The 25,967-nt window shown below is 42.3% G+C and overlaps 1 protein-coding gene across 5 annotated transcripts in view; it reads left to right on the forward strand.

Moving 5' to 3' along the window:
- Positions 1-1,842: 1,842 nt before the first annotated feature.
- Positions 1,843-25,967, forward strand: part of jag2b (jagged canonical Notch ligand 2b) — a 61,005-nt gene continuing 36,880 nt past the window's right edge. For 4 of the 5 annotated variants that reach the window (XM_039742363.1, XM_039742368.1, XM_039742365.1 and 1 more), the window contains exons 1-2: positions 1,844-2,194; positions 3,735-4,067. In XM_039742363.1, the coding sequence (XP_039598297.1) occupies positions 2,132-2,194; positions 3,735-4,067 (396 nt within the window). In that variant the 5' untranslated portion in view covers positions 1,844-2,131. Of the gene's footprint in view, positions 2,195-3,734; positions 4,068-25,967 lie in introns of all 5 variants that reach the window. The other variant, XM_039742364.1, reaches the window with a different exon arrangement.

The raw sequence follows: 25,967 nt of genomic DNA on the forward strand, positions 1-25,967 counted from the left end.
TGTACCTTGGCTGTTCCATATTTTTACTACGTCCCAAAGACTTGTGTGTTAGGATTGTGTGCGCAACACTAATGGTGATGATGTGAATCTGGAACTGGCATCCAGTGAAAATTGAATCCCACTGCACATAATACTACCTGCGACCCTTTAATTACAGTAGCATAACAACTGCAATTTATAATATCTAAATCCAATAAAGAACGTGGACACAGTTTGAAACTCCTTTTAATTCTCCGTTCATCCATCCATTTTCGGACCTAGCACGGTTAAACTTAGACGCATTTTTTTTTTGAACGGTGAGGTGGCGTAGTGATTAACGTTCGCTTCCTACTCCAGTATACAGTATTCCTTTCTTTCTGTCTCCACATGTCTTCATATTTTCGAACGCCTTTAAAGTAAAGCAAATAATGGAGCACAGGTATGTTCTGTGGTAGACTGAAATCTCATTGGAGGGTTGGTTTTTGGTTTGCTCCCAATAGATTCCTTCCTCCACTGAACTAAAATTGTTTAACTGGGTTCGAAAATTATGATTTATTTAGCTGACGCCTTTATCCAATGCTACTTACAAAATAATAAAAAAAAATATGCTGTAAGGAATCCCCGGTATGATAATATGCTTAAAGGGCCGTAACAGTTTTGAACCTATTTCTAAAAATGCTTCCAAAAATCGGAGAGTGAAGACGTAAATACAAGGGAAGAAGAAGAGAATGTGTTAAACCCTCTTTAAGAGTGAACGGACCGGCAATCGACTGTCGAGCTGTGAGCTAAATAATAACAGTAATAATACAAGCCGCCTTTGCCCGTGTTAAAATTCAAGAACATTGTGAGGATTACTAGCTATAATGTGCGATCGTTTGTTCTAACTGTACTGTAGGGGGCGCTGTGGATCTGGAATAACTACGCATTTCATAGCTTACATAATTGTGCTTTAAACTCTACAGATCATTACGAAAGTACGCGTTATTGAATAGTCTCTCTTTATATTATAGCTATAGGAGCCGTGTCTGTAGTCCACATTTTTTGCAAAGAGGAGCTCAACAATTCTGAGTTAAGAATGCGTCTGATACGCTGCTTTCTTTTGCTTTTCAAGCCGCAATCTTGCAGCACAAATACATATGGACTCGGTTATATGAATATTATAACAACAAAAAAATGACCAGGAAACGCATTATGTTAGTTCAAACAAACAAACACAACATGTTATTCGCGTCTTTATTTATTTAATGGATGAAACATGGGCTTTATTCGGGTCACTAGGTCTACATCAACCGAGCATAGCTTCCCTTAGTTAGTCGCAGTTCTAAGGACTCAAAACAGACTTCATTGCGCGTATATTGCAAGCGCGAGATTAAATTTACAGTACACATGCCCTGGGTGGTAATAATATTATTAACAAGTGCAGTTTCCATAGAATAAGCGTATCTCTTGGAAATCGTTTGCACCCACGGGCGATTACGATTTAAATTGTGAATTAATGTGTCCTTGAAATGGTGTTAGTGGAAGGACAAAAGTGTAAATGTATTGGTACATTAGCTTCGTCCTTTTGAAAACTGATAGGCTGCGTGCAGCAAATCGACACCTATTTCTGGTCGCATGTCCCGTTCTTCTTTTTTCGGCGTCCTTTAATTTCAGTTAGTAAAATAACTTGCGTGCTCTGAGCGAACGAGAGCGCTAGGACAGGGACTCACATATACATACATACAATTATACACACACACACACACACACTCACTCACAAAGAGCCTGCTGATCCGAGCGGATCCGCCCACAAATGTTGCTCATTGGCTCCCAACCGTCTCATTAACATGTACGAGGTACTTCGACCGCTGAATGGTTGGGTATGCTGTCTATTCCCGGCACCCTTGCCTTCAGGTGACGCATAGCAGCTAGGCGCTCTTCAGTTGCTGTGCAGCGATTTGACGGCTGCGGCTGTGGACCACTGCTGTTCTCTTTGGGGTGTTGCTGTCGCTGCTTCTTTTTTTTCTGTTGGCATCTTCTGTTTGGCTCTACGACTGAGACACGGACGGAGCTGTTGAACCTTGCATGCCCGGAGCACAGGAGACTGTCGGCGCTCCACGGCAGTGCTGCACCCCTTCACTTGTTTCTGATGACCCACTAATAAAGCGGAGGCATGTGGAATTGTATCTGGGTTAATTGCCTCCTAATCGTGTGCTCGCTGTTTTCTTTTCTCCAGGTAAGCCAGAGGAGCGCACCTCGTGCAACGTGAACCGCAACTTTATAGCGTTCAGACGTCGCGGCGGTTTCTGCAGCCCCGGCAACTTTGTGTCGAATCAAGCTTGCATCGTCTTGACAAACAGTTCGCGTGGAAGAAGGTGGTCGGCAGGTTGTGGATACTTGAGCAGGCCGCCGTCCTGCAGTCCGCTCTAGCCATCTGCACGCGTCAAGGGAAATTGGGAAGCTCGTTCTTAGCGATATCTGTCTGCCTGGAACCCCCGTTCTAAACTTTAATTATATTTTAATATTTAATATGAAGAACGTTCTGGCCAGTTGCACCAGCACAGCGAGTAACGCTAGTCTTTTAAATTATAAAAAAGTAAATGCATATTTTTATTTACGCGACACTGGTTTCCTTTTCACTTCTTTGCCCGTGATTCAGTGCAGCGTTTGTTTTTGACGTTGCTTTTAAACATTGCAGCAAATGTCACGAACAGCAATTATTTTTTATTTAATTTATTCGTATGCGACATTCAGTCTCAAACAGTCTTCCTCATTCATTTCCTTGGTATTCACTTTTTTTTACCTTAATGGGAAACTTCGTTTGCCTCGGCTATTTCTCCTGCCCTTTTTAATAAGAACCCTGAAAGCTGATCCACTTGGAAGAGCGCAGCACCCTTTGACGTGCGTAGGTTGTAGGAGTAACGCGATTTCATTTTTCGTGCAAGTCCAATTTCACGAGACACGCGTGTGCCTTTAAACAGCAACACTATTTGTGTTAGGAAAGTTTTTTTTTTGTAAGATTTGCGAAATATCTCATTCCTTATTGACCTTCCCCCTTTAGTCCAAATTGGCTTCTGTGCTAAAACATTCAGGGATACAATTTATGTCGGAGATAATTACTTGTTTTCTGTTTTCCTTCACTGTAGTTAACTTAGGAGACTTGTTTTTTCCATTTCTTTCCTTTTTTCTAATCCCGCAGCTTCATTCCCAGACAAGTGCGCTCTTACAGCCTGTCTTTACTGGCGCTGTATGGTAAACACGATATTTCAGTTCTTCCGTAGAGTCCGTCGTCTTAACTGCCTATGCAATTATTTTGGTTCAGTTTGTTTTGTATCTAAAGTAGACTATAAAGCTACAGTTTATAAAATGCGAGCCGCTAAGAAACGAATGTGTCATTTTCATAGTCCGGTTTCTCTGGGGCTTAATCGACGGGTACGAGCTCAAATCTAGAGCCAGTACTGGATGGGACGGCCACACTTCTGCGTGTGTAGTAATTGCCTCAGACCGGTCAGTTTGGGGTTGACCTACTGCTTCGTTATATTTTCGCACACAATACGTGGTTATATTTGTGTATGTTAAGATTTTTATTTATTTATTTTTTTTTTCGTGAATACATTTTTGGATTTGACTGTTTGCTCCTCCGGAATGCTCACCTCTTTCGTTTTCCAACCGCATTTCAAATTTTGAGGGACTGGGGCAAAAATAAACAAATCACGGGTTTCTGTCATTTCGTGTTTGGGGCCAACCTTTTATATTGTGCTGCCTTGTCTTTCCAGGTGGCCCAGTGCGCTGGTTATTTCGAGCTGCAGATGATCAGCGTGATCAATGAGAACGGCGAGCTGGCAAGCGGAGAATGTTGCGACGGAACGCGGAGTTCCCTGGAGGGCCGCTGCACCCGCGACGAGTGCGACACCTATATCAAGGTCTGTCTCAAGGAATACCAGGCGAATGTCGCTACCGGCGGCCCGTGCACCTTCGGGTCGGGATCTACTCAAGTTATTGGTGGGAATACTATTTCATTAAAGAGCAGCGGCGTCGGCAGCAGACACCTGCAGAACAAGGCTGCCGAAGCTGGCAAGATCGTCATCCCGTTCCAGTTTGCCTGGCTGGTGAGTGCTTCCCATGTATCTTAAACCGTGCCGAGCTACTGTGCTCAATTTGGTTTCCTTTGAATGAACATACAAAGAATGCTGTAGTCGTTCATGCTAAATCGATTTTTCGGGGTGTTGACGTTTGGGTTCCCAATTCCGTACGATTAATGTCAAATACGTGTAGTTGGAGTTTGGAGAATATCTGTAGGAGTTGAGCCAGGTGTGTCCAGTTAATGTATAGCTTGCACATATACAGTTCCCGTCTGATAAGGGCTACAGATCCAATAGTATGGGAATCCCTGGACCCAACTGGGTTGAGGAGGTGCAGTTGTCTATCCTGGAAAACGAAGTGAACAGGACTGTTGTATACTGTAATGTCCAAGGAGGGTTGCATAGGAGATGGTCAGTAGTTCCAGCTAGAAATCTGACATTGTACTAGTCCCCTGAAAAGAAGGCAGTGCTGCTCTTTTATTCTGTGCAATGCTAGCAATTTGGCTTCATATTACTGCCCTTTGCTTATATTGTTGTTTTATAATGCAAAACATGCATGTGCAGTTACATTTTATTTAATACCTGTATTTGTTTGGGGCTGGATTTTAAAACCACACTGCCTGTAAAGGTATAGAATTTATCTGTCTTCCAAGTACAGCAATATTGAAAAATCTAAATTCTCTTAGAGTAGTGGATAGTTTGTGGGCTGCTAAGGCCTCTCATATTGGGGGTGGAGAGGGAGGAAGAAGCCATGCCAATTTGAGGTCTCCTACCACTTCTGAAACAACACACTTGTATGCCTCACAAATTATCCTGAGGGATTACTGCATGTGGAGGAGCACTGCCGCCTAATGGAAGTCCATGCTACACGGTTCTAAGTCAATCAGACTTTCAACCTTATTCCCGCACAGTCGGAGCACTGGGACGTAGGTCACAGTTGCACGTGTAGACACGGATGGGCAAGCTTGTGCAGTAACTTTCTGTGTTGGCTCGTACCTGCTGTCGAGACTAGGCAGCTTTAGCTTTTTTGTTTGTTTATCATATCCTGACTTGACCAGAAATAGAATTCAGACATTGTTTTTCAGCTTTTCATGGCTTTTCCTGTATGCAGTAAGAGATGCTTTTAATAGCTGCTTTGTGATCCCAGTCTTTTTATGTTGCGATTTCAATTTTGGTTTAGACTGGCCCTTACTAATGATAATTGCTTCTCTTCCTGGTTCAGGAACACCGGTCCAGCTTATTCTCACCACTTACCGCTTCATCTCCAGTCTGGCTAGACTGGTGAGCTAAGTCTGGTTCTGTTAGGGTAAGGCTGTACAGACTCCTTTCCAGAGAGCCGCTAATGCCAGTCTGACAGTTTACAGCTATGCTGACCTTGTGATGGAACTCCGTACATACAATATTTCTACTTTTGTTTTTTCAGTGCCTCCTATAAAGGAACACTTGGAATGCTCTAAAATATTGTTTACATTTGTATTATTTTTGACATGCTAGAGCTGCTTATGTTGTCCATACGTTTTGTGGTGAACATCGTAGTTTACTATTTCATTTGTGCCATGAACTGTAAAGACTAAAACATAATAGTGATCTCTACAGGACGACTTCTCTGCACTCTCACTTGTAGTAAAAGACTTGAAAAGAACACTGAGCAACGGGTTAGTTTAGCATGGGGTCATTTGATTGGCTGGAGTAAAATCCTGCAGCCTGGACTGAATTTGCCCGCCCCTGTATTAAGGTTTCTGTGGTCAACGGCTATGGCAATGTTCAAAAGATGTTTGTGGGTTTTGCCGATTCCACTGCACTGATATGCTGTATGTCTTAGCTTTAAACAAAAAAAAAAACAACTGTTTTGGACTCCAGTTCTACTTGTTGTATATGATCATATGCATGCTTTTTATTTATTTTCCTCTATTGCCTGGCAATCCTGCATATCAATTTTGGGGTCTTCTATATTTATCGTTTAGTGTCGTGTTTTTTTTGTTTTTTTTTGCCTTTGGTTACTTGCCTGTCCTTTGTGCATTTTCCTGTCTGACTGTACATGTGGACAGTTTTTTACTTTTTAAAAGGTGTCATTTCTTTTGGCACCGTTTGTCATATTTAATATGCTAGAGTTCGAGATGCTTGTTTCTGTCCTGTCGTCAGCCTATTACCAATGCAGTAAGAGCATGCAGCTCCTGAAAGTCGCTGCTCGGCCACGTCCGTGTTCAAAAGCAGGGGAGAAGCTTGACTTTGACATGCTAGTGTGTGCTGTAGCATTACTGCCTAGTTGACTGTCTGGGAATTGCTGCATAGTGGCTGGTTTGTGCAGACTGCTCCTCTCTTTGCATCAGGTTTGGGTTTTGGAATTGCATTCTTCAGATCTAAATAAACTTCAGGCCCTGAAACTACACCAGTATGCACGTTTTCAGAGTGCGTCGAGTGATTGAGAACATGCAGGCTAGTGTGTTGTGGAAGGAAACATTATAGCCTTGGCTGATGGAAAAATTCCTCCATGAATCCTGACGGGAAGAAATGGGGAGTTGGTTTACATGGCATAGTGTGCAGCTAGACGTGGGCTTGTCCCTGAAATGTAAAGTACCCTAGTAGATGTTGGGAATGAAGACCTCTTTGGGTAACCTTGCTTGTGGAAGCCCTGACTCTTGACATTTTGCGACTTGATGTAGGGCTAATGCCCAGCACCTCTGGGGTGGGGTCAGATGCTTGAACTTAATTGGATTACGGACTTGAAGATGTGTATTGGGAGAGATGTGCGTGTTTCTGTTACGAGGGTGGGGATCTCTCACAGGTCATATATAGTAATCGGCTTAGGTGGATAGCACGACTGGCAGCATTGCCCTTGCCTTTATTGAGCAGTGCGCAAATTGAGGTTTTCAACTTGTCATGATGTTTTGGTGTGGTAGTGGGTTACTTTTATATTCCTTTATTAAAATAGCTTTTGACAGCTAGATCTTTTGGGAGAGTTGCTTTTTTCCAGGTCACGCTTAATTTGTTACCTTGCCCTTTTGGAGCTGTGGCTTTCCTAGCAGCATTTAGCTCAAGGCAACGTTTCATCCTAGATGTTGTTGTGGTAGTATACCTTACCAGCTTATGGTAAATGGTGAACTGGTCTTTGACATTTGGAAAGAAACTGAACTAATCGACAGAAGGGGACTCCGTCCTTGTGCTGTCTAGACCGTCGCTCTTGAGGCAGTACTGCTGCAAACTGTGTCACTCTGCTGCCCTTTCCCATAAGTTTAGTTTTATATTTTGAGTTTAATTGTATTTTTCACTTTGGCCGTCTCCTCTTGCCCTTGACTATTGGTTCAGAATACACCTTTAAACATGTTTGTGATTACTCTACCTAGTTTGTTTTATATTTCTGTATCATTTTCCTCTGTGTAACTCTTTTATGGGTCATCGTAGTTTTAAATCTGTTTTTGTAATATTTTCCTTTGTTTTCCTGTGTGTGAATATTTTTCTTAATATTTTAATTTGAATATTAAAGTGATGGCGGTGCTGTGGTGGGCTGCTCCATTCTGTTTTAGTGCTGTGTGAGCTGGCTTGTTTAATGTGGGAGCGAAGTGTGCCACAGGCGAACACTTTGCGTACGTGTGCTACAGGACACCTCGCATATTCGCCTCCCTTTTGTGTTTTGTTTTTTGCCTTTGTTGACCAGCCTGTTGGTGCCTGTGCACGCCATTGTATGCGTAAAATGCAACTTTCAATTAGACAAGTGAGAAATGGCCCCAAGTGATGAGTGTGGCTCTTGTTGGGTGACGCGCTGTCGGCTAACTGTAAATACTGTGGCATTCAGTTGAAGGGCATGGAGGCAGTAGGGGGCATTTCAAGCCTCTCTCCCTCTTATTACGATAGTCAGCACATTTCCAACCCCCGACATCCCGTAATGTGACACCTATATTGCTTGAATGTTCCCTTTTCCATTGATCACGCCTTTTCCATACCCCTTAGGTGCCACAGCATATTTTTAAAACGTCTATTTGCCTCCGGTTTCCTAAAGGTGACTGCTCTGAAGCATCATTCGATACTACTGCAACTGATGAATGTTTTCTGCTTATTTTATTATCTTTACAGCGCTCTCCAAGTAAAAGGCTTCTTCTGGCACTATTGTCTACATTGGGAAGTGTCTCTCTGCAGCGTACACTTTATCTGTGAAAATTACCCTTTTGCTGGCAGTAATAGCAGTTTGAGCCTTGCATTAGATGGAGCCGCATAGTACTTCAAGGCTAAATGACAGCTTCAGTCATACTTTATTGGAGGATAGTAGGAGGTTGCTAGGAAACAGATTAATGGTCCTTTAGTAACCAATTATGTGCACCCCCCAAATTTTAGGTGGGAGGTACTTTTTGCAAGGTGTCCCCTGGGACCTGGGTTTGAGTTGGACATGTTTCTGTTTATAAATGCTTTCTTCATGTGGCAGCTGCAGTGGAAAAGCAAATTAGATGACCCCCTTTCTCCATCTTTGTTGTGAGTAAATCTAATTTTATTTTAAGCTAGTGTAAACCACATAGATGAAACTTCTGTTGTGTTGCTTCATGTTCCAGCATTTTGTGGTGAAATCTTTTAAGTTGACCTTGGTCTAGCCAGGGAAGGGGTGGGGCTGTTTCTAGATGGCTCTCCCCACCTGTGTGCCAACAAATTGGAGTTTGTCTGGCAGGCTTCACTTCAGTTGCAGTCAGTATGTCGTCATGGTGGCCGCTGGAGCACAGACAGATCCAGAGTTTTCTGGATTTCAGTCTAACTTTGAAAGCCCATTTATTCCTCCTCATATTGGCTCAAGCCACCCCAGCCTTTTTATAAGCTGTGGAGAAGCACTTTGGTTTCCTCCTATTCCGTGCCATTGTGGCAACATCTCTGTCCTGTGACAATATGCCCCTCTTTAATGTTCAGTTGATTAATGGCTCCACCAATCTGGGTGGGTGGTCTTAACTAGAATGCTGCTTTGGAGCTGGCATGGGCACATTTGGGCATTTTTTAGATGTTCCGAAGCCTATGGGAATTGGTACACCCTGGCCAGAATGGCACCTCACTTTGTCACGCTCCCCCCAAAAAACCAGTGTGTTTTTGTTAGGATGGGTTCACATTCGGCACACCCCAGTACGGTATGAAGTCGCCTAGGGCTTGGATTGGCTGGATGATGTTGGTGTAACGCAGCCTGTGCCGTTGGACTTCTTGCCTCATGTAAATCAAACTGCGGGAAAACACGTGACCCATTGAGTCCCAGCCGACTGGTCTCGCTTTCTAAAAAGTTAACTGTTCCATGCCAACTGGGAATCTGCCACAATGTCCTCATTTCATCATCTGTGTTCTTGTGCCCCCCTTAGAGCGCTGAGGCATTTGTTGAAATGTGGAAACGGTGACCACGTAGTAGCTTCATTTCGGATGGAATTTGTAACTGGCTCATTTCAGAGTTTCCTGTGGTGAGAAAGCTGTATCTAATACATGAAAGCCATTTGGGTTGGATCATATGCTTTTTGGCTTGGGCCAACTTGAGGCATCTTTGAGGTGCAGGAAATGAGACACTCATCCTCCTCCTTCCTCATTGGGGAAGCGCCTTTACTGCTGTACCAGTTGGGTCAGCACCAGATTTCCTGTGTTTCTTTGGCATCCGTCTTGGTGTCTGACATCATCATTTATTCGGTGTGTTATTCTGTGGCTCCATGACTGCAGAAATGGATGTGGTGATGTGACGCAACTATGTACAAATCGCTAGATATGTGTGAGTGAAAGGGCAAAAGTGCGGTTTGATATTGCAGAACAATTCCCCCAACACCCTACCCCCCCAATAACTCCTGCTAAGATTGGACAAAAAAAAAATTTTTCATAATGTAGATGAAGTGGAAAGTGCTCAGCCTTAGACACATGCTGGTTTGGATTTTATATTGGCATTCAGTTTATTTGATGCTGTTAAGTCAAAAGTGCCCAGCGATGGTCATATTTCTCCAAGTTGATGCTGAGCCAGTTAAACGGCTATCTCATGGGTATACGCTTGTCAGGGGTGTTAATTTGAACTTGTGTTTTTATAGTTTAAAGTCCATAGCATGATACTGTCCTTGGATAATAACATACATCTTTTTGACTACAATGGCACACTTTTAATGTGGTCGGTTTTTCTCATGGCTAAAGCTGTGAAACTTCACTCTTTCTTACCCTCAACATATTGCTGGATTGTGTTGACTTTGCCTACAGGCCACGAGCAAGTGTTCAGACGCTAATCAGGCAGACCCTCTTTCTGACAAATGAAATCACCAAGCATATGTTTTCTTGGCTTCCGAAAACATGTCTCCTATTGGGTAAGCACTCTGGCCTCGTGCCTCCCAGCTGTGCGCCGGCGAGTGCAATTGTATTGACTAATTAGAACCAGCCCTTATGCCATCCCCTGTGAAACAGACGGATGCTAAAGCCCTTCTGCACACAGATGGGATACGTTTTTGAGGGTAGAAGGTAGCCTCTTGGTGTGTCCCATGTGCCTAATAAGCCAGTGTGTCCGTCTCTCCTGCGCTCTTTATTTTCAGCACTACCTTTTTTTTTGTTCGCCCAACAGATGCAGCTTATTCACGTGTGTGGTGGGGAGTGGTGTTTTTTTTTTTTTGGATTAATAGTCATACACTAATAATGCCGTGTTTTTAAGATTTTTCTTTTTTCTTCATCATGCCCGCACCTCTGTATGAGTGCAGGTGTTCAGCGGCTGAGAGTGATAATTAAAGTACATTATTACATGGCTAGTTTAATTCCCACTTGACCGCTGAACTTGTTTGAAATTAGAAAGGAACAAGGCTGGAAACAAACACCCAAGGGACTGTGGGTACATCCGAGCCCTGTAGAGTCGCTCTTGGGGGATGGGGTGGGGGTGTCATCTCTTCTTTTAAAGTCGCGTTTTCTCACACAGACATGCCTCTTACCTCTGCCCACCGTTGGGTTTCTCGTGTTGATTACAGATGTGGCATTATGCCGATTTTGTGTTTCTCATGCACAAGAATAACAGTTGCCTTGATGGTGCCCTGTACATAATGTAAACTGTAACAGAAAGTAAACGGCATTCTATGTGGAGGGGTATGTGTGTGAGACACAAAATGAGCTCCACTTAATTTTGCAATAACCGCACTCTTACCTGATGTATGTTTTGTTCTGTCATTCGTTTTGATGCTTTTGTAACGTTTACTTTCTGTAATGTTTTAACCTATACAGTAAGTCTTTTATTAAGTTGTCAGAACTAGCTATCAAATAGTAGTTTTTAAAGGGTTGAAATGTTTCTCTATCTATAAAAAATTATTTATTTTTTTTCCATTTCTTGTGTAGTCAATTTTGGATGCAACCGGGAAGGCCCATTTCATGTTTTCTCGTGTAAACTTTAAACATTTCAGTTCAGCGTGCTAGCCTCACTTCTACAAGAGGTGGTTAGTTAACCTTGACTTGCTTACGATCCACGTGGACTTCCTTCTCACATCCTAAAGACAAGTGGCCTACAACCATCCAAGCAAAAGTGTGCCCTGTGATATACTAGCACTCCATCCAGGATAAATTCCCTGGACGGTTTTGTGGAGTGAGAGCTACTCGGTCTTCTGCGGTAGGCTTAAGCTTTCCCTGGCTCTGAATTCCATTCTTTGGGTTCAGAAGATGGATCGATAGAGCGAAATTCTTTACCCTACTCCCTTTATCATCTTTAGTTGGCTGTACTGTTGATTTTGCCATTTAATTAGTTGAGCAATGGATACTTTAGGGTGCCATCTGTTGTATGAACTTTCTTTTATTACAGTGCCACAGTGAAGCAGCATCACAGTGTGCATTTGATGCCAAGGTATATGTGCACATTTTCTCGTACCATGCCGATTTAAATGAACACCTGATTTTTTTTTTTTTTTTTTTAAGATGTTTGAGGATGCCTCAAGATAACTTGCACAGACTGTTTGAGAATGTGCAGACCCCAGTAGGCTGCTATTAACATTCTTGGGGGAACCTGCTCAGTCCACATATGGCCTGAAGGGGGTGCCCTGTGATGGGGACATTTTCAGTCTTGTGCAACAGTACTGAAGATAATTTATTCACTGTTTTTTGGGTTTATTTGGAAGGAAACCGCTAGATATGGGGAGGGTTACGATACACTGGCACAGGTGGGGGATTCAGGTCAGAGAGAGCAGCGTCTAGGACTTGTTCCAGCAACTTGGCATTTCAAACCCTGATGGGGCAATAAACTTGACCTACTTCCTTCACTACCACCTTGCATTTTAATACGCTGAGCTTGCACCCAAACCTTTATGTTATTGAAGAACTTCTTGAATATGAGGTATGTTCCACCCTATAAGCCCCATTAAAAAAAATTACCTGGAATAGACTGGGTGAGAGTGCTTGTGCAGGGTTCAATCTTACCGATATTTCTCATAACGTAGGTGAAACCACTGTTTTCATTGGCAGTGACCTCTTGCCACCATGGGTTTTATATCCAGTCTGTGAATTATTGAAATATGTTTCTAGCAATTCCAGAGACGTGGCCATTTTTGGCCATGACATTAAATCCTGGCCTACTTTATGGAGTGTAGGTTGCTCTGCATGAAGATGTGTTCTTGGATTCCATGTGTAGTGATCATGGAATAATAAATGCATAGCTGACTGGCCCGCTGCTTAGCTCAAAGCTAGATCATTATGAAGGTTGAGAATATAGAGACAAGCTGAAACGTGACCTACAGGGGTGAAGCGAGGACTCCAGGTATATCCTTATGGACCGGTTAACAGCAAAGGAAACGGACACCCTGAACTACTTAGGTGGCAGAGCATTGATAAAACAAAGGATGGGACACTAAACAATGTTCTTCTTTAAAGTGCAGACTTCCTAAGAACTGATGGACCAATCGGAGCATCGAGATATATGTCAAGATCATGTTTTCATGAAATGTTAACCGTTACATTTTAGCTTAATATAGTATATTTAAGGGACTGACGGGCCACCATTTGTGGAGATAAGCGGGTATGCTGTTTGTCCCGCTTTTGCTCCATCTTGGGTACTGGGAGAGGTGCGCTCTTTCTTACAGACATTCAGGCTAAAGTGTCTGAAGAAGTGTAGCAGTACACATACTTATGGTTAAAGGTAAGGGCTGTCTGATAAGGTGCTGTGCCTGGTAAGTGAACCAGCAGCTCTTTGGCCTACAGACGGTGAGAAAACAGACTAATGTGGCATGTGTTTAGCCCCCAAATTTTCAAGATAAAAGCTCTGGCTCGCTAAAGCAGCGCACTGTAAGGTGCAGTTTGCGCTCATCAGTTAGTCAGCTGCAGCACAGGGAGGAGTTGCCACTTGTATTATGTTAATTTCTTCTGGTTGGCATGGCAGCCGTGTGGTCAAGAATGCATTACAAGGCACCAAATGCATAAAAAGCAAGTGTAGCCGGCAGCGTGTGTGGGCAGAGGACACGCTACATGGTTGGAGTTATACTTGCACCCAGCAAGGAGCAAATTTTGAGCACCTTGTGTTTCGGTGGTGGCTGTTCCAATGTCGGGTGCTATATGACCCTTTAGACAGTCTTGGGTTCTGTCCTCAATCCACTTGTGAGGGTGTTCTGTTGTGCTGTGCTCCATGGGAGAGGCTCTTGACCCATAGTTGACGCTGCCTTGTCTTGGTGTTTTGATTTGTTTGTGAAACTTTTAAAAGCAAACACTGTGCTTGCCCTGTCTTATTCACCTGGTAACAGAACATTCTGTGCGAGGGTGCGTAGTGTGGTGAGCGGGTAGATAGGTAAAGGGGCACCTGAAGCGAAACATTTATTTATTTTTACCAACACCCCACTTGGCATATTCTTTAGAGCCCATTAGCCACTTGTTTCTGTGAGAGAAGCAGCCAGATTTTAATTGGACCAAAATGTTGGGAAGTCAGCGCTTCGGAGAAAACGGGTTAAAAATAGGTCTACTGACATCTGATCCCGCTTTGCGTGCGGTTTAGAGATGGGGGGATGCGGGGACCACATGAGACGAACATACCCTCTTGTTGTCGTGCGCTGGCACAAGCCAAAGCTGTGTTCACTCACCCTAGAGTTTTCAGGCTGGATGCGGTGAATGTCCAAAAGAGTAAGCCTTTTAGCTTCTTTTCAGCCCTTTGTGAAGGTGCCATGCCCGGTCACGGACCACTTTGTGCTTGTTGTACATGCTTCTCCATCCCGAGGCAGCATTTGGGAGAGACTTGATACAATCTATGGTGAACAGCATCATGGAGCCCTTCACGTGACTTTTTATTTTTTTTTCCCCCCTCAGTATAGCCCCTTGCATAATGATGTATTTGGGGAAAAATGGCCGATAAAGAGCAGCTTTGACAGAGTCTCATTTTGCAGGGTGAGGGATTGCGTCTGAACAGATAATGTAGTCCTGGAGTGCAGTTCACTGTAAGCCAGTTTATATAGTGCCTTGTTGGGAATGGTGTTACTTTGACCACTTTACTACACGCTACAATTGAATTCATCCACTCCCCCTCCCCCCTTATCACCAAGTACACGGATAAGAAGAGTGTTTTCCACATATCCCATTTTGCCCCCCCCACCAAACACCTCACCCTGTCCCCACCAACTGGCTTTCTTTTGTAAATTCTGATCTTGGGAAGATCAGTCTGAACAAAAGGTATAATCTAGTCTTTAAACCAGATGAAGAATAATGGAAAAGGGGAGGAGTAGGTGAGAGGGATGGATTTGTTCTCGATCTTTATAATCCCAGCAGCACCTATCTAATGCCGGGGCCTCACTTCAGCCAGTTTATTTGGTCTCCACACTTCTGCACAGAGTTGCTGAGCTCCATTTTGCTGCTTAATTCCCCCAATTCCCTGTAAATTCCAGAATTCTATTTTGACCTAAGGGGATTATGTACTGTTTGGATTGGCAACGGAGACCAGAATGCCAAACTTAAAAATAAAAAGACCTGGCCTTTGTTTTAAATTAAGCATTGTGATATGCAATCTTAAATGTCCTTCCCCAGCCGCTTTTGTCCTGTCATATACCTCCCACCAATCGATGGTGGTAGAAAACAGTCTGCCCTTTCTGCCCACTTGTCAGGTTTGGAAATTTTTCAAATTGCGTGAAATTATTTGCTGCTGGAGAAGGCAGGTGTCACGTGAAACTGTCATGCGACACTCCCGTCGCTCTTTTATGGCACAAGTTGTTGTAGTTGGTTGCAGCTTAGCCTAGCCCTTGGTTCAAAATAAAGTGTTGGCCTGGATAAGTATGTCAACGTGTCTGCTGTGGCTTTTTGTTTGGCCGTCTGTGCGGTGACCAAGCCGTCACTTTCTTCCGTGAACAGAGCTGTCCTGCTTGACTGGGCCCCTGGTATTGGAGCTGGTCTCTTGTCCCGGCTGCTGATGTTCCCATGTGAAGCACTGAGAGGTCAGCTCCATCTGCATTTGAAATGCACCATCCTTTTGTTGTGTGTATTTTTTAGGTTTGATTGATTAAACAAATCCTTAACTGTGGATGGCGCAGATCAAAATGCCCCTCCTTGGAATATTTTATACAAATGAGCCTCTTTGTATATGAGCACAAACTGTGGGTGTGTGGAGAGACTTTGCAGTGGGGCTAAAATAGAGAACAATGTGTTCATAGTTGTGGCAGAGTTGAGACAACGGGCCTCTGCACTTCTGTTCTAATCTGTAAGCTTGTCATTTTTTTGCATCCAGTTATCCATTTAATTATTTATTTTTTAATCCTCCCTAAGGTTATGAAGCAACAGGGGTCAATCCTAGGGATCGGCGCACACATCCGTCACTGGCACACCACCACTGTCGCTTATAAAAAAACTGCTATATTATTACCAGTTAAGATAAGCTGCACGTGCTATGAATTTGGGAGGATCAATAGACTTCTTGGATTGAAACCCCACGCAGACATGTGGAGAACATGCACAATTCATACACGGCTATCCTCAACTACTTCAGCTCACTTTTGGAATGTTTGTTGTAGAAGCTGACTTCTGTAATGTGCAATCCCAGGTTAACTTTCCAGATTGGAGGGCCACATTGTCCCTTTTTGTCATTTTTTTTTTTTTTTTACCCGTTGCTGTGAAGTGTTAAACCAGGGGGATAAGAGCGGCAGACTTGTCTACTGAGGGGCACAGCTGAGCATCTATGTCCTTGGCAACTGGCATGGTTTCAAAAAGTCCCCAATTTGTCCTGATAGGTGGTAAGATTTCTGGGGCACCTTGAGTGTCACAGAGTTGGTTGTCAGTTGGGGATTCCAAAAATCTCCACAATAGTTTGGGCTGTGGTTACAGTGAAAGCCATGCTTAATTGTCCATTCTAATATAAGCATACAGGGCTTTTTTTTTTTTTTATGTTGCTGGCAAGGTAATGGAGTCGGGTCTCTGAAGTGAGAGCACCAGACAGGAAAAAAGGAAAGGGCAGCAAGAGCCTCTGCAACATTAAAGCATCCTCTTTCTTCCAGGGCTCGCTAGGGAGAAGAAGTGTCATTCGATACTGGTGGGAGCAACTCGGCGCAGTAGGCTGCGCGCTGCGAAAGCCTAGGGCAGCAAAATTGCACATGCAAAAATCCTGACAGGGTAACCTTGGGAAAAGCAGCCCATTGCAGTCGGATCCTTTACAGATCACATTGGATACAGATTCTGCTTCCTCTTTCCTTCCGATGCCACCCTTGCATAGACAATTTGATAGAAATTATTCATGTACAAGTCTTTTTTTGCTCTTCCTCCACTTTGAAATGGAGCATGTGTGTTGTGTTTTTTTAATTTTTATTCATGGGTTTTTTATTTATTTATTTATTTTTTTTTAATTTTTTGCTGCTGCCAAGACACTGAAATTGAGTTTTGGATGAGTGAAACCGAGGCTAGGAAAAGGTGAGATGAAACCCTGTGATGACATTTGCTTTGTGAACAGCCGGTTCTCTTGTATGTTGGATCTACAGCTGCTTAAGTCAAATCTTTGGAGCAATAAGGAAATCTGCAGGCACATGGGTGGTCTGGCCCACGTTGACAGTGGCTGTTTCGCCGGGGTCTATATAATTGGACTTGAGAAAACTTGAATGGCATGTGTGTAAAGCAAGCACAAAGTGACTGCCAACTTCAGTTCTACCTGACACAAGGGCCTTAGGGGTTTGTTTTGAGTTTGGAGGGTCCCATTTTCTGCTTGGGCTTCCACCCTTAAACTAATGTAATTTGATCTCTGGTCATAGGTTTCGAAAGACCTGAAGGGTCTGATGTGTGTGTGTGTGTGTGTGTGTGTATATGAGAGAAATCTAGATAGATCATGTACAGTTAAACACTGTATATACACTGTAAGGCAAGTTTAAAATCTAGTGTATGTGCATGTAAATTTGTATAATGCAATGACATATTTGGACAAAGAGAGAATACAATTGTCGTTGCAGGTTTAGGAACTGACGAGCCAAGTTAAAGCAGCAGACGTTGGTTCATGCTTTGCTTAAATCAGATCTGTGATACTGTAGATCTCTAGAAATGCCATCATTCCCCTCTGTTGGTCAGCTCCAGTGACCTTTTTATGCAAGGTCCCTATGACGCCATAAAGTGCAAGTGTATTAAATGAGCTGTGAACCTGCAGGGTGTCGTTTTTTGCAGCGCTCAGTTTTTCTTGCACTGCCAGCTTATATTTTATCTGAAGGAAATGCCAATCGCTAGTCCAATTTGAATATCCCATGCTGCCTCCATCTTGGAGACACTGTTGTGGTATTAAGCAGTAAGGACTGGGGCAGAAGATTGGTATTTCACATTCCATGTCCTGACCTTCCAAGTCAGATAAAATGTGAACATCATCTTCAATCTCTCTAACTGAGCGTTTCTAAAACCAGAGCTTGTGTAGCAGTGAGGTCACTTGTGCAGAGATTCAGTGATGGAGAGTCAGTCTTATGGATGCCAGCCAGGTTTGTTGATCATGATTGACCACTGCTAAAGGCTGAATTGGCTTTCAGGAATGTGGACTTATGCCTGTATTTATGTGTGGGGTGCGGTGGACGGTAAAGGGGGTCTGACACTTTTCAGCTGCATCTCCTCTTTGAAAGTGAGCTTGTGCCCCCACCCCTTTTTTTTATTTTATTTTTTTTACATAAATGAATCAAAGTATTTTGTCCAGGGTTGGTGTCTGTTTGTTTTTGTCCAGTGCTCCCATGGTAGGCATTAGGTCTCTGCAGTGCTATAATTTGACTGACTGGGTTCAGGATATGGATGGATGTGTACGTACTTTGGTTGCTTCCAAGGCAGCATAGATGTTCATGGGTTAGGTTGATTGGAATATGGATGTGAATGATCCTTCTGTTGTACTGGAGACCCATTAAAGCTTTGGTCCTGCCTTTTATGTTCTACTCCAGGTCATCATGGTCCTGTACTGAGGACCACAAGTTTAGAACATGGATAGGTAAATTACAATAAATTGTTTAAACAACAATGGGTTACTTTTAATTTTGGATTTTTTTATTTTTTGCATATTTTAAAACCTGTGCGCCAAAGCACTGTATGAAATGGTAACGCAGTGTGATCCTCCCACAGAAATTCTGTACGTTTCTCCTCCAACACAAATTCAGTCTTTTTGATGTCCCCAGGAGTGGCTTAGCTAGGAACCTAAATCTGCATGATGCAATCCAGCCAATAGCAAACATTGTCAGCAAATTGTCTCTGCTGTTTGTCTTGCCTCTCAATGTTTTTTAGGGTCTTTTTCTTTATGGCTGTCTGAATAAAGGTAATTGTGTGTCATTTCAGCTTTCCATGAAGACTTGGGGATGCTCATATATTTGTACACACTATTGTTCAAAGGTTTTGATCACTCCAGACGACATATTCATGCATTTTGATAGAAATTGTTGCTTACCATTAAAATGATTTAAACACATTGCAGTCATATGTGAATAATGAATTTTCAAGCATAAAAACCACTTGCAAAGTCCCATTTTCATTGAGCCATGATTTCAGAGTCCTAATCTCTTCATCCTTAAATCTGTTTAAATGCTAACTGATTATTAGAGAAACCTTTGTGATTGTGTTAGAACCGTTGAAACTGGTGATTCTGTTCAATAAAGCAAGTAAAGTGTTTTTCTCCTGGGTTACATAGTACTGGCATTCCCGAAGCTCAGTTCTAGGTTCAGAATTGGTCAAAGTAAAACTGTTTTCCCAGGAACCATGTCAGTCTGTTGAATTTTTATGAAATGATTCTTATTCCTTACAGCAGATTGCCAAGTACTTGAATATTTCATGCAAAAGTGTCTAGCGCTGTCTTGAGGGAAGATGGCAAACTGTACCTGACCAGGGTAGAAAAAGAAGGGGAAGGTGTGGGTTTGTAACTGTACAAGTGGTTAAGAACATCCGAGTGTAGTTTAATTATGACACTCCTTATAGGTCCTCTGTGGGCAAAAGAATGCAGGCCTTGGTGTGGGGAGATTTCCAGGTGATTCCAAAGTTTTGCCCATTGTGACAGTTTCCTTTTATTTGCAAGTTTCAGATGTAAGCTTCAGTGAAGGAGTCGCCTCTAAAGCCAGCATACCGGACTCATCTTTTAACTATTGCAGAAGACACCTGCATTTGGAGTGAACTACTTTTGAATGCAGCCAACTGAGCACCTTTTACAGTGTCTCTTTGTCAAACCACAGACTCTGATGTCCTCCTCCTCTAATTTATGAAATCTTCAGTTTCTTTCAGTGTGTCACATGGAATCTTCATTCTACAAAAAAGAGAGACAAAACGGACTAATGTGTTTGTTGAGATGGCTGTTTTGTTTTGGGCATTTTTAAACTTTAGGAATGCTGGTACTTTACAATCACAGGAAAGACCATTTACTTGCTTTATTGAACATGATAATGGATTTCAACTGGACTAATACAATTACAAGGGTTTCTCTAATAACCAGTTAGCATTGAAACAGAATTAAGGGTGAGCTAAGAGATTAGGGCACTGAAGTCCTGGCTAAATGAAAATTGGGCTTGCAATCGTATGTGAACACATTTATAAATTTCAAGCAATAATAGCCATTTGCAAAACTAATGCTTTGGCTATATGATGAATTTAATAGAACCTTGATTTTCTTTATCTTTTTATATTAAAGGATCCATTTCTGTAACCAGTACTTAATTGTGTGATTCTAAAATTTCAACCATTAGTGTAAGCCCCAGAATTGATATGCTACAGGGTAACTGGATTTCCATTTGACGTATACCCTCGTGGGGGTTAGGGGGGGAGTCTCAAGGTGATGTACATCCAAAAATGTAGAGCAAATACATCAGTCAGTCAAACGAGCTAGTACATGACAATCTGCAGAAAGAGAAGCCTTCCTGGTGCTGGCTCCTGTGCAGATGATCCTCCTAAGTCCCGTGCTGTGTGCTTCTGGAATTTTTAGAAGTCCCCAATAGACTGGTGCATAACTGTCCAATTTGTTTTGAGATGTATGCCCTTTTGCTAAAGGGATTAAGGTCCAGTTTGGATTATAAAACTATGATTGCATAAGCAAATTAAATTCCAGATATAGAGATATAGAGAGAGAGATGTAGATAGCCATCCTCCTTGTGATTTTTCTCCTCGAGGCGTTGCTCTGTTTTAAAGGTCTGTACATAGGTTTGCCTTTTGAAGCTTGGTTCAGTTTCTTAAGTGAGGTCCCTCCTTAATCTTTACATCAAAGTTTTGGTGATTAAAAAGCATTATTTTTTCTATTAACCTGCCACGTGGTGTATCTCAAGTATTTTTGTAGGAATAATTACTAATTGGTTCAACTTAAGAGTGTCCTGCTGTGCCTTTTGACTTCTAGGGTTACTTCAGAGCATTAAGTAATTCATGAAAACAGGTGTCAATCCATCCACTGTCAGTCTGTCTTAATCCAGTCATGGGGCACTGACTTGTCAGAATCCTGTTCTTTAGCATTGGGCACAAAATGAGAAATGAGCTTAGCCAAAGTACCAGTCATCTGCAGAGCTCAAAAACACTGTGGAAAGAAGTAAGGGTTAAATGTTTGGTTGTGTGGCCTTCATTAATACTTGGCCAGTTGAAAGTTGCCACTTATATCCAAGATGCTCCCATTGGGTTGTGAGACGAAGTGTGTGTCTGGGGAGAATATGCATAATCCACAAAGATGGGAAGCTTAGTGGCACAGTGTTTAGCACTTTTAATTCACAGCCCAGGAGTATGTCTATGTAATATGTTGGTATGACTTGTGTCCTAGCCTAATCGGCAAATCCATCATACTGCAAAGAGCTAGGCTCACACCATTCTAGTGTTCCAGCCTCTGATGGACTAGGCGATAGTCCAGTACATGCCAGACTTTACTGTAATGGAAACTTGAAAGGAGACCCACATCTGTGAAGGCTTGTTTGTTTAAGTGGGCCACTGGGGCAGCGACTTGTCAAAGTGTTGTTTTTCTGCCTCTGGTGATGGCCACTTGGAGGCAAGAAAGAAATCCACTTATCGGTGTTGGTCAGGTTCTCGACTCTAGTCAGCTGATAAGGTATCCTCTGAGACACCCACTAATAGATTTGGCAGTCTCTCTCTCTCTGTCTGTCTGACAGGGGTTTACGGATTTGCTGTAATCCTTATCGTAAAAGTTCACACGGTACAGAAAATAGCACTTGTTGCTGCTTGTGCTCTGCGCAGTGCCTACCTTGCCAAGCTGTTGAAGTGTTTCCAGCATCTATACTATCTTCAGTCACTTCTAAGGCACGGACAAGAGGGCTCAATCTTGCAGTACCCCCCCCCCCCCGACGCCTGTCCCTCCCTGATCTCTGGGGTAGACTAACAGTGGTACCAGACTTTCATTCTGTCTTATGGAAAAGCTAGCCTCTCCTCTTAATTTCATGTTGAATACTATAGTACATTTCTTAACACCTACATATAAAACTTTTAAAAATGGAATTTTTCTTTGACTCACCGGCAGGTTAAGCTTCGCTGATCCACATGGTATGTTCTGTCCTTCCAGTCTGCACTTTCAGATAACCAGCAGTGTGGGTTTTACTTCTCTGTAGGCAGACCGAGGCCTCGGTACCCCTGAGGCCGGTGTTCAGTCTTGTTTCATTTCCATTCACTTGCTTGTAAAGAGTCAAAGCCCTTAATGGTTTCACCAGCTGCCAGTTAACAAGGCAGCCAACAGTAGTGCTATTAACTTTGTGTCATTATTCCATGTAGCTTGAGGAATGCCGTTTTATCCTGACGGTTATATTCAAGTTCTATACCTATAAAGCACCTTTAGGGAAGGCTCTTTTTGCAGAAAGATACTCCGTGAAATCAAAAATTGTACTCCCAACATACATCTACAACTGTGCAAAAACTTCCATATCACTTTAACATTAAAAATAGTTTTATTACTGCTTCTTCCAAAGACCAGGGAGGTGATTTTTCAGCAAGAATCTTCAAGTCTAAAACTGCCTATGAATTCAGGACCCACGCTTTGATACTTAGTTGAGCCATAGTTGCACCTTTTAAGTGTTCCAGATTGAGGTCTGCCACTCATCAGAAGTGACTTTAGCCCATTTATCTTGACAGGTTCAGCCTTCTAACACCATACTTATGCACGGGTATTTTTAAACTAGGACTTTTTGTTGGATGTGGGCAGAACTTTGTGTTGCTGAAGGACTTTCAATTTCAAGAGCTTGACAGGTCTGATAAGAGCCAATCAGATAAGGAGTCTGATAGCAAACTCCTCCAGTAAGAGGAGACCTTGCTGAGGTTTCTGCTTCAAATATACAACTTGGCAGTTTTTGTTCCAGAGTTCCATGATGCTTTTGTGTGAAGAAATCCTTCCTGGATTTTATTCAGCATATTTTTTGAAATTACTGCCCTGGTGGTGATGTTGTGTGTGGTTGTGTCTTTAATTTTTTTTTTTTTTTTATTTTATTACTCTTAAAGCCTTAAGTCTTAGTGTTTTTTTTTTTTTTTTTTCTTCTTTACTCTTCTTTGCTTTATTAGTGATTCACTGACTCTCTGCTTGGAGTCCTTGTCCTATGCTTGAAAACTTTTAGCTGGATGAAATAAGCTTGCCTTTATTTTCCATGATAATGCTTCATCCATTTTCCTTTCTGCTGTAATGGTCCTTGTAAATGAACATTTGCTACACCTTCACTGCAACCACCAAGTGTAACTGTAAGGGCCGTGCATTATAAAGCATGAGGTTTGGTGTTGCACAGACCCCAGCCTGGCTTTAACCGATTTGTGTGTGTGTGTGTGTGTGTATATATATATATGCACGCTCATACAGGTCTGCTCTTTACTGCGGTCTCAGCCCCTGAAATCTGTAGGTCTTACAAGGTGACACCACAGCTCTCGTCCTTGGTCGGATGCTGAGTACTGAGGAACATCCTTTTCTAGGCGTTGTTTGGAAGCTTCCTTTTTTTTTTCGTGGCAAAAATCTCAAAGCAGACCCAAACTTTCACTGACTTCTGAGTAGTTTAGGAAAAACAGCTCATTTAAACTTTCATATTTCCATAAGGATGTTGTTTTTAGACATCATGTCCTTACCTTTCCTTTAAAATTTACATTGTGACCAGAGATTTGTGGAGACTGGGTTGCTTTACCAGAGTTTCACATATCTGAATACCTGGGCAAACAGCAGTTAATCCATCTTTGGCATTCAGATTTTCACTATCATTTTTCATCTTGGGCATGAAAGCAATAATGACGAGGAGTTGCACAAGTATCTTCTGTAATCCAGGAACACTTTTTTGGGGAGGAGGGAATGGTCTGAACACATTTTTACAAAGTTTTGTTTGGAAGGGAGCTAGGAATTGTTGCTAGCCAAGTGCATGTCCCCATCATGCTGTGAATTCTCTTGCAATTAAGGAACTAGTTGAAAATACTGTAAATCCATCGACCACAGTGGTACCTAGGATGTGGTTAAGGCACTAGCTAGTCTTGGGAATTGACAGAGTTGAGAATTGCTGACTGTGCAGTCACCATGATCAGAGCCCTTAAAGATTAGCCTCCATTTCCAGGGAGATGGGATTAAAACCCCAGCTCGTTTTTCCTTATCTTTCAGGATACCAGATTTTTTTTTTCTTTACTTTTTTATAAAGGAATCTTCTCTTTGGTGTGTTCATCCAAGTATCTTGAGCAACTGGCCCTTTGTTCCATTTTTTTCGTTAAATCCCAATAGCTCACATTCTCTTAGTGAGGACATCTGCTGTATGTTTTTCAGATTAAGCTTTGAAATCTCTTACAGGATAGTGTCGCAGCTTTCTACCACACGCGTGAGTATGCTGTAAGAGGCCTTTATTGTTACAGAGAATGGATGGATGTGTGTGGGTTTTTTTTGTCCCTTTCTTTAAGGGTCTGTGAGAATACAGTTACGATTATAACAGGGAAAGTCTAGATGTTGATTTGAAAATTGAGTATGCAGTTGTTTGCGGGGTAGCCGGATTCCGTCTAGGTGCCGTTATGGCAAAATAAGGAATTCTCAAGTTGTTCAGAGGGTAGCTGAAGGGAGAGTCGGGAATGTCCTTAAATTCTTAGTTAACATTAACAAACTGGTGTGTGGGGACTTGTACTGTATGGTAGGTGAATGTGTGTGGATTTGGTAGACTTGGAGAGAGAGCTTTTTCCAAAATTTAATATACAAATGGAAAGGAGTTTTTGTTATTATGGTGCTAATGGGTTGCTTGACATGCCTATGGTAAGAAAGCAACAGGTTTGTACCCATTTATTATGTCCGTTCTGACCAGAGGAGCTCTTGCAGTAACACTCTGTACTTGTGGCATAATTTTTGGATTTTTGAGTAGTCAACCATGGGCATTCAAGCCTTCAGTGTTTTTGCACTTAACAAACAATAGCCGCTATGCACAGAATCCAACAGTTCTGGGGGAAAAACCAGCTTGTTCAGCCCCTTGGAGCATCACCACACTCCTGTCCAAGGCATCTGTAGCAGAGATCCCTTAACGTAGGTGGTTGTGGAGTGTGATGGCCAAGTGAAGAGTGAAAAAGTAAAGCTCTGTTTCCTCCTGACGCACGTGCGCACACACACACACACACACACACACACACAGTCACACTCTAATGCCGCCTAGTTTTCTTGTGCCCACTTGTCATTGGAAGTGGACAGTGTTTATTTAATAATTTGTTGTTTGTTTTTCTTCTATCTGTTTTAATTTTGGTTAGTTGTGTTGGTGGATGAAGTGAGACTATCCTCTGATCATTACAAAAGTGGCAAAGGCTGGCTGGAATAGCACAAGTGGCAGTGGCAGTGACACTAATCTCTCTCAAGCTTTTTAATTTTTATATACAATTTAAAAAATGTTTGCTTGTTGCATAGTGTAGGTTGTAAAATTATAAATATCCAAAAGTAACATGTTTATGGTATTGATCTGCATGTATAAATTTATTTTTTGTACAGGATAAATAGTACAGAAAGTCTGCCCCAGTTTTAGAATAAATGATTACCTAGTTCATATGTTGTCCCTTTGCACTTCGATGTAGGGCCTTAAAATACCAGATTAGTCCAACCTCATTGGCCCCTAAACCAAGTCAGACATAACTTTGTGAACTTATTTCTTAAAATGAAATTACAGGAATCACAATTTGTGTGTTCAGATTTCATAGGGTTGTTTCTTTTCTCTGAAAGCCTAGATGGCCTGCATATTTCTGCTGATGGTTGATGCTTTGTTTGCAGGAGGGATGTAAGATTTAAATCTGTTTAATTGAGAGTTGCTGTCATGCGGAGTGCAGATGTGCAAGGTAGATGATAGCCAAAGTCCACTTTTATGGAACTAGAATGAGAGGCTCAACATGATGGCTGTGGAACATTTATGGTTCATCCTGAGTGGTGATTGGTTTGGCTTGTAGATTGGCTTCCTTCTATCGTTTTGTATAGGAGATCCACCACTAGCCCTGTAGCGTGTTCGGCCACCTCTGTTACTTGATATCTGATATGCAGTCCTAACACTGACAGACATGTTTTGAATCAAAAAAAGCACAGTATGCAAAGATTTTAAAGTTTTTAGAACGGGCTTAATTTTATGTTGGTCGGTCTGATATTAAGTAGAT

This window comes from Polypterus senegalus, chromosome 18 (genome assembly GCF_016835505.1).
Source record: "Polypterus senegalus isolate Bchr_013 chromosome 18, ASM1683550v1, whole genome shotgun sequence".
In the NCBI taxonomy this organism is placed as follows: Eukaryota; Metazoa; Chordata; class Cladistia; order Polypteriformes; family Polypteridae; genus Polypterus; species Polypterus senegalus.